The 18,613-nt window shown below is 51.0% G+C and overlaps 1 protein-coding gene across 1 annotated transcript in view; it reads left to right on the plus strand.

Moving 5' to 3' along the window:
* Window positions 1–18,613, plus strand: part of VPS8 (VPS8 subunit of CORVET complex) — a 2,052,516-nt gene that overhangs the window by 1,275,542 nt on the left and 758,361 nt on the right. The window contains exon 37 of the mRNA XM_078680452.1: window positions 10,128–10,170. Within this exon, the coding sequence (XP_078536578.1) occupies window positions 10,128–10,170 (43 nt within the window). The remainder of the gene's footprint in view (window positions 1–10,127; window positions 10,171–18,613) is intronic.

Raw genomic sequence — 18,613 nt, forward strand, 5'->3', positions numbered from 1 at the left:
TCTCTTTAGTTGGCTGCTGGTCCAACCCCTACCCCCCCCTTCTTTGGTAAGAATGCGTTTTTTGGCTGATTACTAAGCTCCATAATTCTCTTATGAGGTTTGGGGCGCCCTGCCATGGGCGACCCCGGTGCCTCAGGCACTGCTGCACCGCCATCGTCCTTCTCCGCAGGACCAGGTCTGTCTTTCTTTCCACTTTTCTACTCAAGGCCCTCTAGTGCGAAATGCCTTTCCGTGTTTGCCTGTGGTGTGGTTTCCTCCGTCTCGGGAGGCCCAGTGGTTGGATTCATGGGGATGTAATGTCTTCGCCTCTTCCAGTGCTGCCTTGCGGGTGCTTAATACCTTGTGTGTGTTGACCAGGGCTACTTCGAACCTGTGGGTTTCTCTGGAGTCCCTACTTTCTCATGTCTCTCATGAGGGTGCCCGTGCTCATTAGTGGGGCCATGTGTTGGATGGTAGAGAGTTGGCCGCGTTCATTCTTCGTGCGGCTTTGGATGTTGCCGATGCTATTGGCCATGCTATGGCCACTACTGTGGCTCTCCGTCGCCATGCTTTGCTACGCGATGCTGATTTTCTTGAAAATATTAGAGTGTGTCTGGTCGACCTCCCTTTTGACGGGGTTCTGATGTTTAATACTCATGCAGACTCTGCCATTCAGCAGCTTCTTGCGGGGCTCCGTCCACCTCCTCCTCCTCCTCCTCCTCCTCCTTCTTCTCAGGTTGGTTTGTTGATCCTCCGGGTCTTGGTGGGAGGCTTTGCTCCTGGTTTTGGTTTTTGGAGCAGCTGTTACACTTTCTGTGAGAGATATTGTACCCTCGGGGTCCTTGGATGGCCCCTCTCTTTAGTTGGCTGCTGGTCCAACCCCTACCCCCCCCTTCTTTGGTAAGAATGCGTTTTTTGGCTGATTACTAAGCTTTCTGTGATTTCTGCCACAGGTCTATGATTTTGTCCTCTGATGCGGGATTGTGTTTTCCCCAAGAGTAGTTCTCATGATTTCTTGGGACGTGTCCTACCCTATGTGGGGTACATGTAGCTATTGCATAGCCCTGTCTTACGCGGGGGTGGACTCCCCTTGAAGGTTCATCGCCCACCCCCTGGTGTCAATGTTTTGCGTTGAAATGGTCTTTGGTCCTTACTGGTACATGGCTTGACCATCTGCGGCGTTGTGCTGCGGGGTTTTGCCCTTTCCTGCCGTTTAGTCTGGCCCTCTGTCTGGTGTTTCTGAGGGCAGAGTTTCCTGTGTTGACGGCCTGGTCCGTTCTACTTGTGTCTCCTCTTATCTTCTAGCTGATCGCACTGTTTTGTGGATCGGTTCTGTTCGGGGCAGCCCCCTTATGGGGTTGTCCAGGATGGTTTACTAGCCTTGCTCTTGTTCTGTGCCCTACGTAGTCTGGGCGTTTTTTTTTGTGGCGTTGTCAGCGGTTGGCTGAACCCGCCTGTTCTGTTCTGTGGCCGGTGACCTTGGCTTGGGCCCTGGAACTCCTGCTTTTTGTCCTGCGGGCCATTGGGAGCTTCCGTTCTTATTCTTCTGCCTGCTTTATTGCTGAGGCGTCGTTCAGTCTTGTCTTTTGGCTTTAAGCTGTGATGGGCTTGGCGGCCCTCTTCACTGGGTATGTTTCCTGGTGGAGGGCTTGCCATATTTCTGCTCTTCTCCTTTGAGTCTGTAGGTGGCTCTTCTTCCTCTGCGCTGCCTGTACCTTGGGGCTTCTGGTGGACGTCCCTGGTATGTTGACTGGGCTCGGGGTGTTGTGCTCCACCCCCTTTGTATTGCTTTCTCCTGTTGGTGAAGGTTGGGTTGCCTCTTTTGTCGTTCTAACACAGCCCAGTGGGGCAGGTGATCCTCCACGATGTTGAGGTTCTCTTCAGCTTAGGGCCTGTGACTCATCCCTGCTGCGATGGACGGGGCTATTTTCCCTGTCCCCGTAGCTGGTCCCCTGTTGGGGGGGGTCTTGGGACTCGTCTGAGCTGGAGAGCTCTTCTTGCAGAACCCTCCTTCCCTTTGGGGTATGGCTAGGGTATCTATTCTACGTTAAGGAATCTGCGGCTAGTATTCTCTATCAGATGCACGAGTTACTTACCTTCGGTAACGATATATCTGGTAGAGACGATTCTAGCTGCAGATTCCTTCACGACCAGCCCTTCCACCCCCTTCTCGGTCTTCTACACTCGCTGCTTCAGGGCGGCGGTCCTCTGCGAGTGCCCTTTTCTTACTCCTTCCCTGGGAGATGCTTGCCTTGTTGTTGTCATTGCTCCATTCCTTCCTTTCTGATGATTGGTGGGCGAATACCTAGGTACTTCTACACCCATGCATTTGGTCTCCAATGTAATGTTCGTTGTGCCCTGCTTCCCTGTGATGCTTGCACTTCTGACTCTTACAGTCCTTGGGGTTGAGGTCCCCTGGTTGGGTCTCGACCTCGGTTCTTTTTAGGATCTCCCCCTGCTGGTGTTGTTGGGGGATGAATTGCCATTGTGATTCCATTCTGGCCTTGGACCCCTTCTTGGCTCCGGGCGGTGGTCGCAGCCTTCTTCGTCTGCTGTGCCCTTTTTTCACATGCTTTCTGTTTCCAGGGAGGCTGTTCTGTTGGTTGCAGGCTTGCTTACAGTTGCTGCTCCCTATTCTTTCATTCCATGACTTGGTACCTTAGTGCCTGGCACTATTCTGGATATGCTGTTCCACACCTTTCGTTTCATTCCCTTCTGTATAGCTGGGTTTTCGCACACGTTCCAGTATTCTCACAGTTTTGGTTGTGATGGCTCCGCGTTGTGGTGCGGAAAGTTCTCTGAAGACAACTGACATAGGTGCGCTGGGGTGAGACATCAGGGCGGAGTCACGTAGTGCCGTCCCCCCAGCGCACAGGAATGCTGTAGCAGAAAGGTTTTCCGGATCCAGTCTCACGCCTGGGGATAATTCTACTGTAAGGAATTTGTGGTTAGAATTGTCTCTACCAGATACATCGTTACCGAAGGTAAGTAACTCTTACTTCGACGCGCAGGGGTACTGCTGACGAAAATATTCTCCGGATCCAGTCTGTCACCTGGGGAATTCTAAGGTAAAAAATCTATAACTAACCTATGTTTCTTACAGATATATCCTTACCGAAGGTAAGTAACTTGTTCATCGTTACCGAAGGTAAGTTACTTGTTCTTTAATGTCAGCCCAGCTGAAGTTTATAAATCAGAGGTCTGTCCAAGGCAAATCAGTTCATTCTTCTATTCTAATGTTTTGGTTGGAGGAAATAAAATCTAATGTATGTCCAGCTGGATGTGTTGGTTCTTGGAATAACTGCATCAGATTTAAGGCCATAAATGTGTCCTGGAATGATTGAGCATTTGCATCATTCGGATTATCTAAGTGAATTTTAAAATCTCCCAGCACTGTGAAAGAAGAAAATTGAGCACAGTGTTGTGCAATGATCTCTCCCAGTGATTCAATGAAATGAGTAGATGGACCGCGGAGGTCTGTAAATTAGAGCTCCTGGAAAGGAGTTTTGGCGTACAGTTTTCAGACTGAAGCCTCACCCTTCTGCACCTAACAAATCCATCAAGGTAAAAGTAGTGCACTGATGAGTATCCTGGTACTTAATGGCTAGCCCTCCTCCTTTCCCCCACCCCCTGTTCTATCAAGATGAAGAATTGAATTTCCATCAGGCACAGCGCCTGCTATGTCGGGATTAGATGCTTCAACAAGCTATGTTACAGTAATAAACAGGATATCTGGCTTAGAATCTATATTCAAATCATTCCCCCACACATCCAGACCCCGTGATATCTGGCAGCCACTACAATCTAATCTCCTCAGGTAAGACTCCTCGTCCCTGATGGTCAAACAAGGCAGGAACCATCACCCCAGGAGACAGGAACAGTATGATGGGCTAACACCACTATAATGTGCTATATGTCTCCTCATATCCCCAGAACTTTCTGCATGTTGTATATACTGTTCTGTGAAATATGTGTGATACTTGGATATATTTATATTCTTTGTGTTTATGTATATGACATTGGCTTTGTGGACCTGACTCCATTTAGGAAAATAAAAATAAAGTTTAATTTTAAAAATCTATAATCAAATCATTAATTTCATGAGCATGCTTGACCATCGATCAAGCATTGATAATGCCCCTCCTCAAATCTTGCTTTATTTGCTTTCAGGTTGTCACCATCAGGTGAGTGCCTATGAACATCCATTTTTCCTTTCTCCTCAATCAAATTTAGTTTGAGACCGCTACTACAGCATATAGGCCCAAGCATAGAATGAACACATAACTGATTCATACAACTCACTGTCTTTCCCATCTCTTTAAGAGTCTCAGCGGAATAGGCTATCTTATGGATTTCTGTGCTCTACCAATCAACATGCCTGGCGCTGGGTGCAGAACACATGCGGATGGGAGCAGACAGGCTTACATTCGGTGTACCAGCATCACGACCACTGCGCATCTGTGCAGCCTCAGTACTTTTAAAGGGGGCTACCAATTACATCCCTTTAAAGACTAGGATGCTGACCAACCAAAATGGCGGCTAATAATGTCATTCAAGTGTGAAAATGTCTGCCGGTCGCCAAAAAACCTCTTGGTAAAATAAGGCTTTGTGCTTTAAAGTACAGATGCAGCACACCAGTCAACAACTCAATCACCCCTCCCTCAAAATTCATCAAATTCAATTCACATGAGATAATTCACTGACTTCCCTTTACTTGTTGAATATTTTAAATATATGCACGGACAATGGTATTCTACTATGTGTTTTGTGTCTTAGGCTGTGCGTTTGAGCAAATTTGAGTGTTCCCACTTTAAGAACATATTTTTTGTCGACTTCATTGCACTGTGGCTTCAGCTACACTATTGATGCACTGCATTACGTTCTGCATGTACCTTTCACAGTAATGGAAACCAAGGAACAGGTGACTGCTAAAAAGTAGAGCATAGTAACAATTCAATGCTCAGGTGGATGTGGTCCTCGTTGCTGGACCTTCAGCAGCTGTTGTTGATGTTGCTTCAGTTGGAGGAAGAGGGCCTTGTGTTCAAATACTATTTAGGCCCCAATCTGTGCTGGGGCAGTTGCAACCACAGCATTGGGAGTGCATTTACATTTGCAAAGCAGTGTGAGAAATGTTCTTACTCTTGGAGATGTCAAGTTGTTTTCAGTCAGCCACATTAAAGTATGGAGGAAGTGATGGTGCTAGATCTTCCAATGCTGTTGCAACCCTCCTGAGTGCATCTGTACAGATGATGGATAAGTGTTAAGAGTCTTCTTCTGCACAGTACCCTTCAAGCTACATCCAGAGTACTAAAGATGACCATGAGGGAGAAAATATATTCGAGCATCGTTGTTTATATCCCATGAGTAGACACAATGAGTTAAGGAGTCCTTTTCAGGTTTTCTCTTTTGCAGTGCAGCTTTGCTGTAAGGCAAACAATTTGGTTGAAAACTATGACTCTTCTTTATTTTTGTGTTGTTGTTTGTGTGTCTTTCAGTGTTCATGAACATTGCATTATTGTGCCGTTTTAGTCTGCAAAGGCATCGCTTTTGCCCCCTTCAAGCGGTGGATGTATGATATGTGTCCTTAAGTGTGAAGTTCGAATATTGTTTGTAAACACCAAATATGTTGGTAGGTGGTTTGGTACAATGTGAAACACCAAATGTCCTAGCAACATTTTGCTCATTTTGGTGGATGTGTCATTCCAGACTGCCAAGGTATGGGCTTTCTCCTCCATATAAATTCCAATCTGTTATTTTCTTCATGGTTCAGTTTTATTTAGTGCTCACATTGTTAATGTTTAACCGTCTGCAAATGTGTTGGTCAGACGTTTTGGAAAAAAATACATGCTTTGACGTGTGCATTAGAACCTCAAATTTTGATTTATATCTCAAAAATGGGTGAATGGATTTTCACCAAATCAAAAAAAGCATGTAACAACTGAACGGTGGAATTTTATTTAACTGACTCCATCTACCATCAATCAATCAATCAAACATATCATTTGTAAAGCGCACTACTCACCCATGAGGGTCTCAAGGCGCTGGGGTGCGGAATGCTGCTACTGCTCGAAAATCCAGATCTTGAGGAGTTTTCTGAAGGTCAGCAGGTCTTGGGTCTGCCGTAGGTGGATGGAGCGAGTGTTCCAGGTCTTGGCGACGAGGTGGGAGAACGATCTGCTGCGGGAAGTCTCTCTTCGCCCTGTGTCGAGGGCGAGGTCGGTGGAGCGGAGCTTGCGGGTGGGGGTGTAGAATCTAAGTCGTCTGTTGAGGTTCATTAGTCTGGTGTTGTGGAGTGCCTTGTGTGCGTGGGTGAGGGGCTTGAAGGTTATCCTCTTGTTGACCGGGAGCCAGTGCAGGTCTCTCAGGTGGGGTGTGATGTGGCTGCGGTGAGGGATGTCGAGGATCAGGCGTTCTGGATACGTTGGAGCCGTCTCAGGAGTTTGGCCGAGGCTCCTGCGTAGAGGCTGTTTCCGTAGTCCAACCTGCTGCTGACGAGGTCCTGGGTGACCGTTCTTCTCGTTTCAGTGGGGATCCACTTGTAGATCCTGCGGAGCATGCGGAGGGTGTTGAAGCAGGAGGAGGAGACAGCGTTGACCTGTTAAGTCATCGAGAGGGTGTAGTCGAGGATGAGCCCTAGGTTGCGTGTGTGGTTGGTGGGTGTTGGAGCGGTTCCCAGTGCGCTCGGCTACCAGGAATTGTCCCAGGCCGAAGGGGTGGATCCGAGGATGAGGACCTCCGTCTTGTCTGAGTTCAGCTTCAGTCGGCTGTTCCTCATCCATTCAGCGATGGCCTTCATTCCTTCGTGAAGGTTGGTTTTGGCAGTGTGGGGGTCCTTGGTGAGGGAGAGGATCAGCTAGGTGTCATCGGAGTAGGAGATGTTGTTGAGGTCGGGCCGACGGACGACATGGGCGAGCGGTGCCATGTAGATTTTAAACAGAGTTAGGCTGAGGGATGAGCCCTGGGCTACGCCCCAGATGATCTCGGTGCTTCGAAGCGGAAGGGAGGAAGGCTGACGCTCTGTGTTCTGCCATAGAGAAAGGAGGTGGTCCAGACCAGGCCATTCTCTTGGATCCCATCGTTGTGGAGGCGTGTTCGTAGTGTGTGGTGGCTGACCGTGTCGAAGGCGGCTGACAGGTCCAGGAGGATGAGGGCTGCCGTTTCTCCATTGTCCAGCAGGGACATGCTGTCATCGGTGGCGACGATGAGGGCAGTCTCGGTGCTGTGGTTGCTGTGGAACCCGGACTGGGAAGGGTCCAGGATGTTGTTCTCCTCGAGGTAGCGGGTCAGTTGTTCGTTGACGGTCTTCTCAATGACCTTTGACGGGAACAGGAGCAGGGAGATGGGCCGGAAGTTCTTGAGGTCCTTGGGGTCCGCCTTGGATTATTTGAGCAAGGCGTTGATATCAGCGTGCTTTCAGCTCTCCGGGAAGGTTGCTGTCTCGAAGGATGTTTTGATGACTTTCCGGAGATGGGGTGCGATTGATGTGCTGGCTGTGTTGAAGATGTGGTGTGGGCATGGGTCTGACGGAGATCCGGAGTGGATGGTGTTCATGATCTTGATGGTGTCGTCGTCATTGATGTTGGTCCAGGAAAGCAGACAGTTGGTGCGGATGGTGGTCGTGGGGGCGGAGGTCTCAGTGGTTGTCGGGGCGGTCGTGGCATTAAAGCTGTCGTGGATGTCTGCGATCTTGCGATGCAAGAAGGTGGCCAGCGAGTCGCACAGGTCTTGCGACGGCGGGACGTCGTTGGTGTTGGAGCTGGGGTTGGAGAGTTCCTTCACGATGTTAAAGAGCTCTTTGCTGTTGTGCGCGTTGTTGTCTAGGCGGTTTTTGAAGGAGGCCCTTTTGGCGGATCTGATGAGGTGATGGTGTTCTTGTGGGCTACTTGGCTGTCTGGTGTTCGTTCACGGAGCCAGATCTTCTCCAGCTTTCGGCAGGTTTGCTTGGAGGCCCGGAGGTCTTCAGTGAACCAGCTGGATTTCTTGTTTGTGTGACTGTTGGAGGTTTTTTTTGATCGGGCGAGGGTGTTGGCGCAGTCGTTGATCCACTGTCTGAGCTTGCGGGTGGCAGTGTCGGGGTAGGTAGGGTCGGCGGGTGGAATCTGGGCGAGGGTGGTGCTTTGCTGGCCTTCGTGACTTTGCACCAGCAACGGCGAGGCATATGTTGGGTGTGGTGGTGCGTGGTGCGTGGTGGGTTTCTTGAAGGTGATGTGGATGCAGCAATGGTCAGTCCAGTGGAGTTTGGTGGTGTGGTTGAAGGAGACGTGGGGGCTTGCGGAGAAGATGGGGTCAAGCGTGTGACCGGCAGAGTGGGTGGGTGTTGTGACGAGTTGTCTCAGACCGAGGTTGGCTAGGTTGTCAATCAGGGTGGTGGAGTAGGTGTCATTGTTGTTCTCAAGGTGGAAGTTCAGGTCCCCGAGGTGGATGTAGTCCGTGGAGGCGAGGGCATGTGTGCTGACGAAGTCGGTGATGGAGTCGCTGAACTGTGGTCGGGGTCTGGGGGAGTCTGTAGATGAGGGTTCCTCTGAGGGTGGTGTTGAGGTCAGAGTGGATCTGGAAGTGCAGGTGTTCGGCGGTGCTGAGGGTGTCGTCGATGTTGGTCGAGACTCTGAGAGTGTTCCTGTGGACGATGGCGATTCATTCTCCTGCTCCGTTGGTGCGGTCTCTGTGGGTGATCTTGTAGCCTTCCGGGACAGCTATGGCTCTGTCGGGTGCCGAGGCTGGGTACTGCCAGGTCTCCGTCAGGAAGACGACGTCCGAGGAGGTTGAGTCTTGTAGGTCCCAGAGTTCAACGGCGTGTTTGCGGGCGGAGCGGGTGTTGAGAAGGATGCATCTGAGGTGGTTGGGTCCTTTCCTGGTTGGCAGCATGGTGGGGCGGATGCTTGTGAAGCTGCAGTTTACGGCAGGTGAAAGCTCCGTGGATGCGCTTCGGGGCATCCAGGAAGCAGGTGTATGATCGTCCGGTGTTGAGTGCGTGGAGGGTTCTGGCAACGTAACGGTGTCAGGCGTTGTGGCGTTTGCGGTTCCAGGGGTCCTGGTGCTGGGCGCGGTCCAGGTGCGGACGGGCGTGCCTTAGGTGCGCCTTCGGCACGCCTGCTGCGCGGCCTCCATATGAGTGGGGAGCGGGGCATCGAAAGGGATTGCAGGGGGCAGGCCACAGGGACGCAGTGACTGGAAAAACAGGCGGCGCTGCGGGGGAACTGGGCACAGGAGAAAAAAACAAGCTTAGGCAAGAAAACAGGTACAGGCACAGAGGAATAAAGAAAAGTCTGGGCAAGAAAGCAAGTACAGGCACAGGAATAAAAACAAGTCTGGGCAAGTAAGCAAGTACAGGTAAAGGTGGAATAAAAACAAGTCTGGACAAGAAAGCAAGTACAGGCACAGGGGAATAAAAACAAGTATGGGCAAGACAGCAAGTACAGGCAAAGGGGAATAAAAACAAGTCTGGACAAGAAAGCAAGTACAGGCACAGGGGAATAAAAACAAGTATGGGCAAGAAAGCAAGTACAGGCACAGGGGAATTAAAACAAGTCTGGGCAAGAAAGCAACTACAGGCACAGGGGAATAAAACAAGTCCGGGCAAGAAAGGAAGTTAGGCACAAGTTAGGCACAGGGAAAAAAACAAGTCTGGGCAAGAAAGCAAGTTAGATACAGGGGAAAATACAAGATTAGGCAAAAACAATGCAGTCAGAGACGTGCAGAAGCAGGGTCAGAGGTCGCCAACCAATAGGCTTCTCTGATGTTGGCATAATAAATGGTTCTTTTAGAATTGAATGCGTGAAGATGGGAGCACAGCTGAAAGATTTCTTAAGAGCTGCCTAACGTTTTGCGTGATTGTAATGATTTCTTCTAGATTTGCAGCGATCATCTACCCTTTTCCCAATATATCTCTTATTTGCACAGTATCAATGCATTATTCATTTCATCTTGTATATACATGTGCTTTATAAACTTGTGTACTTGTAAACAAATCAATCCATGACCTTCTAACCTGCAACTTCCACCTGTAGATACTTACTAAATGCTAAAGGTCACTAAAGTTTTTTTAATGAGCATAGTTATGGCTAGTTACTTTTTTTTTTAAAGTACTGTAAGTTATTTCTGAAATATATTGAAAATGTAACACCACTTTTAACTTGATTATTTTTCAGAGACTTAAAAAAAAACTGTTGGTGCTCACACAGGAAGTTGAGAGTAAGTATTGTTAAACCACCTGACATGCTTAACATGAAAGTCACTGTTTGAACAAGAAGGATAACTCTTACACTTACGAAGTTGTCGAAGTACAAATAATGTTGATACTTTCCCTGTTGTAAATGTATCCTAAATTCCACCCGATACCTAACAGTCATGTATGTACAGTCCATCATGGAGAATGCAACATTCTCCTATGCAGAGACAATGGCTTTAAAATCAAGTTGAAATCATGCTCCCCTCCTAGAAACTCCTCCTCATATTACCTCATCAGAAGTGTGAACATCACTGCAAAAACGTGTCCTTCTTCATGCTTGTGAAATGACAGGACATACCAAGAGGGTCAAAGCCTGATTCCCTATTTTCAAATCCTTATCGATTTGGGGAAGCTGAATCCACACAGATAACTTTTCTTCTACCTGTGGCATTAATGAGTAAATGAAAGCACTTTAAGGCCAAGCTAGTCATTTTCCATCCTAACACAAGAAACTCTACTGTGCCTTTGAATATACCTTGTGTGCTTGGTCAAATTTCTTTAGTAACATTAGAAATCAAATGTGCTTGTTTATTGCTTTCAGATAGATACCTCTAACTGCAGTTTCCTCACCTTTACAATATCCCCAGGTTCCAGGTGGGATCTAGATGAATTTTCACTCCTGCGTGTCAGTAGGTGGCGTTGTGTGGATTCGCGTTTTCTCTGTTCCACCACGGAAGTGATGACTGGAGCTTGGTATATGCGTGACCCAAAGGAGCTGACATTAGTTCCTTTCTTACCAGACCTTTGTACGCAGATCAGGAGCTAGTGCCTAACTCTTTCTCATCAGTTGATACGTTTTTTTCTCTCAAAATTCTCCAGTGTGCAAGGGTACAAGCCACCTCCTAAAACTACAAGGTCTTTGCCTTCTTGGGTCTGTTGTTTGGATTAATGCCTCAAACCCTAAGCAGTGCGAGGAGTGTGCCCTGATGCACCCGAGGCACACAAGAAGCGTGAAGCTAAGTTATGAGGAAAGTGTTGTTTTATACAGTGTGGTTGTGTTACCTCACCATGTAATACAGTCAAAACATAGTCTTTGCTCCAGTCAGGCTTGTTTGTCAAAACGTAACTCAACCCTGGACAGCTGTGGTTTTGAGCAGTCAGGCTTAAACAAAGAAACTAGTGTAAAGCATTGGGCAGCACCAAACCAATTGGATAAGAAGAAAACATAACTCTCAAGAAATCCAACACCAATTTATAAAAATAGACTGTATTTTTATGAATTCATAGACCCCAAAACTAACAAGATCCACCGAGGTATAAAGACTTGAAAAAACAATAAATCACAGCTTTCTAATAGAAACATATAGCCGCAGATTCTTTAACTTAGATTATCCCCAGATGTCAGACTTGATCCGGAGAATCTTCAGCAATACCTCTGCACGCCAGGGGATGGCGTCGCATGGCTCCGTCCTGACTTCGTCCGCGGATATGACGTCTGTGGAGCCACATAAGTCCCTCCCGGTACGCTAACGCCAGTTATCTTCTTTTTCACTTCCCAACGTGGATCCAGGATAAGCGGTTTCTCTGGCCAGTTTTTGTTTTCCGGCCTTATCAATGCCTTTTAGCACCCAGGAACAATGTGCCATGCCTAAGGACTTCAAGTCGTGTGCGACCTGTACTCAGCAGATGTCAGCGACGGAACCACCCAATTTATGCATGCTTGGGAGAGCACCACAGCTCCGAGGAGTGCGACGCCTGCCGGCAGCTGAAGCTAAAGTCCCTGCGGGAACGTCGGATGAAGTTGCTGTTCGCCCGGATGTCCCGTTCGGAGTCCTCGCATCACCGGTCTCCATCTCAAGCTGGGGCTTCTGTTCAGGCCAGGTCATGGAGTCGTTCCCGTAGACGTTGCTCGCCTGACGCAGGTAAGCACAGGCAGAAGTCACGGAGGCCGGAGGGGCAACTCAGTCGGACGTCTGGCCCTCCTGTGGAGCCGCCACACAGCCCTGTGAGGCTTCCTGTGCTGGTGCCAGAGGCACCTGCAGTGCGCAGCTCGACTCAGAGTTGACGCAGTTCCTCACCGCAGTTTCCCATCTCTGTGGAGGTCGAGTCGACGCCGGTCCGATGCTGGGCTGACGAGTCCTCTTCGGTGGTCATCGATGTGACGCCATCTCTGTCGGTCAACGCCGGTGCCGTCCCCTGCTGTTCCTCTTGGAGGAGGATTTGTCCTCTGAGGGTTCACCACCCCCAGGGATGTGTCGTTGCTCCTAAGAGCAGGTACCCATGGCAGGTTTTTGGTGGTCCTCGGGCTGCAGAGCCTCTGCCTTTTGGTGGACAGGTTAGGCTACAACCGTCCCCTACAGATGACTTATTGTCGCCAACTAGAATGGCCAATGGAGGCTAGTGCTGCATTTGCGAGAGTGGTACGCAAAGCTGTGGATATCTTACTAATGCAGACTCCCTTAGTCTCTCTGCCTTCTGATCTCTTGTTGGATCTACTCTACCAGGGCGATGTGGAGTTGAAGCCCTTGTTGCCTTTTGGCGGGTCATTATATGACATTTTCTTGGGACTTAGGCGACACCCTAATCGGGAGACCCTGAGGATCGTGCTATTGCACATTGTCATCCCTCGGCTCCAGATGACCCTGTCTGTTTATCCCTCCATCCTAGGGCTCGAGGGCTGGTAGTCCAGGCAGCCTCTGTCTCGCTATTTTCCTCCCCTCCTCCGGTACTTCCTCCCACTAGAGAGTCTCGCTGGTTGGAGGTATGTGGCCGCCATGTCTTTGCTTCCACCAGCTCGACCCTTCGGTCTTTGAACGCATCGTGCGTGTTTACACGGGCTACTTTTGCCCTTTGGGACTCGATTGAGCGTCTCCTTCCATCTCTTCCAGAGGGCTCTTGGACTGACCTGAATCGGCTGCTTCATGATGGCCGGGAACTGGCACAGTTTTCCATTTGGTCGGCCATGGACACCCCTGACTCTGTTGGTCGGGCTGTGGCCAGGTCAGTTGCTATATGCCGCCATGCCTGGTTGCGCAATGGCAGTTTTCCTGCGAATGTTCAGTAGCGTCTTCGGGATTTGCCCTTTTATGGGGTTTCCAGTGATGGCAGTCATGCTGACTCAGCGGTCCAACGTCTCATTTCTGGGTTTTTAGTCCTTGTCACTGACTTTTACTTTGGTTGTAGTGTTGTCACTGTTTTTTCTGGTATCCGTCTGGGCTCAAGACATTATTGCCCAGACGGACTGTATGGCTAATCAGCCGCTTTTGTCCTCATTTGGTACAGCTAGCCGGCTGTTTCTGCATTTCTTTTTGACTCCTCTGTCTTTGGGCTAGTCTCAGTAGGTGTCCCTGGCTTTTTACAGGGATAAGACATACCCTATGTGGGATTTTCGTTGGCTGTTGTATAGCAATTCTTCCTTGCACAGGAAGCTTCGAAGGCTCCCGCGGAGTTTTCTTAGGAGGTTTGTCCTATAGTTCATACTGTAGGCTCCTTCCTTCGTCGCTTTTCCTACTGTTGTAGAACATCACCTCTGGTGAGACCCGCAAGATTGGTGTGGCTCTCTCCTGGAGCTTATGAGTTGTGGTCTACTGTTGGTCCGTAACACTTTTCGACCTCTATGGAGGCAGGCTACTCCAGAGTATTTTTTTGTTTTGTGCCACACCTGGCTCACCCCAGCGTGTTCTTCACCTTTTCTCTGTGCTCTTTTTGCCTTCGTTGGCTGTCTTAGACGTAAGCATGTGTCTCTTGGGGGCATGATGTCGTGTTCTGCTACGGAGCGGTTTCTTTCCGTGTTCTATAAGGACACGAAATGTGAGTATGTACTAGGTATGTTAACAGTCACGTGCCTGCGATATGCCTTGCTCCACTATCTTGGCTGCGTTCTCTTCTTGTGGTATTATCTACTCTTTATTCTCGGGTGCTGGGATGTGCTTAGGTCTTCTTTTGCGGCTCAGACCCTATCTGGTTTTCGCTTATGGGCAGTAGAGTACATGCCAGACACTTCACTGGTGCACGTTGCCCCTTTCTTCCTTTGCACTTCCCACGCAGGGGCTCTTGTCCCTCTGCTCTTTGCAGCGCAGGAGCTCAGGTACTCCTGGTCCCGGCACAGGATGAAGTTCGGCACTCGTTCCAGCGGTCCAGGGGCCATTCTCGGGAACACTCGCGGAGCCACCATCATCGCTTCTCAGGCTCCAAGTTCTCACCCTCTGATTCAAGTAAGAGATGACACAAAAAGAAGTCAAAGAGGCGTTGTCGCTCTCCGACATCCCCTGTCGGTCCTCGGATACGGACGAGGGGGACAGGGGTTCTGCCCCTGCGGCTCCTTCGGAGCCTGGGAGTCGCGTGGCCTACCCGCCTTACCCGGGTCCATCGGCGACTCCCGCACAGGTGCAAGAGTTTCATGCTGCCATGGACCACCTGTTTAGGCCTCGGGCTCCTGGTTGTGCGCCTTTGGGCCCTGCGGTCCCGTGTCAGGATCCTGCTGGTCCGTCAACTCCACCGGCGGCTCTGGCCCGGCACCGCCAGCACCTCCGGCCCTGGCGCTGCTGGATCCTGCGCCGTTGGCTCCGGCCATGGTGCCAAAAGGTCCCATGCTGCCGGCTCTGGCCCCAGCGCCCCCCTTGGCTCAGCTTGTGGCGCCGTAGTAGATGCCGTTGGTTCCGTCTCTGCCCCGGGTCCCGGACGGTTTTATCCCCACCTGGGATTCGAATTGGGACACGGTCTGGCCCCAGCTGGCGCCGTTCCTGGTGCCGTTTGTTCCTTCCCTGGTCCCTCACCCACCGTCGCGGTCTGCCCCACATACGGCGGAGCTAAAGGATGACTCGGTGGGGTCCGAGGACCCTCTTGCTCGTCAGTGTAACTCTGAGCAGCATTGGGCTGGCGACCTTGATGTTTTCTCTGACCTGGGGTTTGCCTCTCCCCCTCCCACTATGGAAGAAGGTGCCTCCTACACGGTGGTGCTCTGTCGGGCAGCTGAGGTCCTTAACCCTGATCTCCCTACGGTGGCCCTAAAGACTGATCTCCTCACTGAGGTGCTTCAGTCGACGTCGACTTAATCGGAGCCACTGCTGCCATTTAATGATGCCCTCACTGATGTTTTGTTGGGCACTCGGTCGCGGCCGGCCACAGGGGCCCCTGTGGATAGGAACGTCACCAGGCGTCATCGCCTGGCACCGGGTGACCCTGCCTTTCTGACCACTCACTCTATGCCCGAGAGTCTGGTCATTCAAGCTTCGACGTCCCAGAGTGCCTTTTCCATGGCCCTGCCGGATAAGGACTCTAAGAAGCTGGAGCAGTTCGTCAAGCGGTTGTTCTCTTCGGCCAGCTTAGGGCTGTGGTCGGTGAACACTGCATGTCTGTTGGGCCGCTATTCCCATGCAGTGTGGGGATCCCATTGCTCAGGTGTTACTTCAGTGCCCGAGAGAGGTCCAGGCTGTGCTGTCTCAGGCTGTGGCCAAGGGTAAGGACGCAGCTAAATTCGCCATTCATTGTGCCTTAGACACTGTGGACTCCCTTGGTAGTGCAATTCTCACAACTATGGCGCTTCGTCGCCACGCCTGGTTGAGATCTACTGGTTCTCCCGGACGTCCAGAGCTCGCTCACGGACATGCCCCTTGATGGCACTCGTCTGTGCACTGGAGCGTTTTATTGACTCTCGAGCTACAGCCAAGTCCTTGGGCCTTTCCGCCACGCGCCCGGCCACGTCTACTTTTCATTCCTTTCGTGGCCATGGAATGGGCGCCCCTGCCCACTCGTTCAGTCAAAAGCCTGCGCAAAACCAAACTCTGCGTGGCCGTGGGCGTGGAGGACGCCGTGGCGGCTCCGGAGGTCGGCGTGAGGGTCAGTCCACCTCTGCCCCTACAACGTCTGCCTTGAAGCCTTCCTAGTCTGAGCTTCGGGTTGCACCCCACGCCAGTGGGTGGCAGGATTCGGCATCACTTTCCCCATTGGCGTTCTGTCACTTCTGACAAGTGGGTGCTGCAACTCGTCTGGAGGGGCTACTCCCTCCCCTTTGAGTCTACCCCCCCGGCAATGCCACCTCAGTTCCACCGCATGTCGGGGGATCACTATGCTCTTCTCCAGCAGGAAGTTATGGCCCTCTTGGCCAAGGGGGCCATCAAGCGCGTTCCTGAGCCATAAGTAGGACGTGGTTGTTATTCCCACTACTTTCTGGTACCCAAGAAGGACAAAGGGGGCTTGCGTCCCATCTAGGACCTCAGGAACGTCAATCGCTTTCTGCGGTAGGAGAATTTCAAGATGTTGACTGGTTCAGGTCTTGGCTGCCCTCGACCCTGGAGACTGGATGGTAGCGTTGGACTTGCAGGTTGCATATTTTCACATCCCCGTCCTGCCGGCCCACTGGCGTTACCTGCGGTTCACAGTAGGCTAGTAGCATTTTCAGTTTGCCGTGCTCCCCTTTGGCCTTACCACTGCCCCTCGGGTGTTCACGAAAGTGATGGTGGTGGTCGCGCAGGTCAGGGGTGTCAGTCTTCCCCTACCTCAACGAATGGTTGTTGAAGGCGGGCTCGCACTAAGCAGTTATCACACACCTTTAGACTACGGAGACCTCCTGCATTTGCTGGTGTTCTCCAGCAACGTGCCGAAAAAGCACCTGAGTCCCTCTCCAAAGCTCCCCTTCATCGGAGCGGTTCTGGATTCGACGCGGTTTCGGGTTTATCCTCCCGAGCAGCGAGTCCGGGATGTTCAGGCTATGATTCTGATTTTTCAGCCTCTATCCCGGGTTTCAGTCAGGATGACCCTCCGGCTTCTGGGCCTGATGGCCTCCTGCTAGTGCAACATTCCAGATAGCATATGCAGTCTCTGCTGTGGGACCTGAAGTTCCAGAGGGCACAGAATCAGGGCAACCTGTCCGATCATGTCCGGATCTCGGAGGGCACTGCACTATAATTGCAGTGGTGGCTCACGAATCGTGATTGGGACAATGGCAGATCCCTCTCCCTTCCCCAGCTGGAGCACACAGTGGTCACGGATGCGTCCCTCCTGGGATGGGAAGGCCATTTGGGAGAGGCAGAGATCAGAGGCCTCTGGTCTCCGGCGAAGTCCAGGCTCCATATCAACTTTTTGGAGCTTCGGGCGATCCGACTTGCACTGAAAGCCTTCCTTCCCACTGTCTGGGTCAGGCTGGTGCAGGTGCTCACAGACAACACCACCGCCATGTGGTATTGCAAGAAACAGGGCGGGTGGGGTCCTGGACCCTATGTCAGGAGGCTCTGCGCCTCTGGACATGGTTGGAACATCAAGGCATTACCTTGGTGGTACAACACCTGTCAGGTTCTCTGAACACCAGGGCAGACAAACTCAGCCACTGGTGCTTGATGGATCACGAATGGCATCTGAACTCGGACGTGACACAAGGTCTCTTTCAGCAATGGGGAGAGCCTTGGTTAGATCTATTCGCCACCGAAGAGAACGCGCAATGTCATCAGTTCTCCGCGTTAGAATTTCCAAGGCGGCACTCGCTCGGTGTCGCTTTTCATCGTGAGTGGAGTTCCGCTCTGTTGTACGCCTTTCCACCTATACCACTTCTACCCAATGTGCTGAAGAAGATTCGGCGCGACCGGGCCCAAGTCATTCTTGTGGCCCTGGATTGGGCACGAAGATACTGGCATCCCGGGCTACTCAGCATGACGATCGATCCCCCGATCCGTCTGCCTCTTCGGGAGGATCTTCTGTCGCAGCAGCAGGGGACGGTCCTCCACCCGAACCTGTCCAGCCTCCACATCCATGCGTGGGCATTGAGCGGCAACAGTTGACAGCTTTCGATCTTCCTCCCTAAGTCTGTGATGTGATTCTGGCAGCCAGGCGTCCCTCCACTAAAACGGTATACGCCTGCAGATGGAACAAGTTTGTGGCATGGTGCCCCTCTTTCTGAAGTTCTTGTGGTCCTTCTTTCTTTGGCCCAGCAGGGCTCTGCTCTGGGCACTATCAAAGGTTATCTTTCGGCCATCTCCGCCTTTCTATAGCTTTGAGATCAGTCTTCTCTTTTTAAGTCCCCGGTTGTTAACAGTTTTCTGAAAGGCATTTCTCACACATTTCCTCCCATGCCTTTCATCATGCCTCAATGGGACTTAAACCTGGTCTTAACATAATTGATGTGCGCTCCCTTTGAACCCCTTCATGACTTGCCTTTGCGTCCTCTTAGTCTCAAGACGGCTTTCCTGGTAGCTATCACCTCTGCCAGAAGAGTGAGTGAGCGCCAGGCTCTTTCTTCTAAACCTCCTTTCCTTTCTGTTCATCCGGACAAGGTGGTTTTAAGGACCCGTCCTTCTTTCTTGCCAAAGGTTGTCGCCCTTCCACATCGGGCAGACCATCACTTTGCCAACCTTCTTTCCCCCTCCGTATCTGTCGAAAGAGGAAGAGAGGCTCCACCATCTGGACCCAAAATGTGCGCTCTCGTTCTATCTGAAGCTCACACAACAGTTCCAAGTGGATGACCAGCTCTTTATA

This window comes from Lissotriton helveticus, chromosome 3_1 (genome assembly GCF_964261635.1).
Source record: "Lissotriton helveticus chromosome 3_1, aLisHel1.1, whole genome shotgun sequence".
NCBI classification, from domain to species: domain Eukaryota; kingdom Metazoa; phylum Chordata; class Amphibia; order Caudata; family Salamandridae; genus Lissotriton; species Lissotriton helveticus.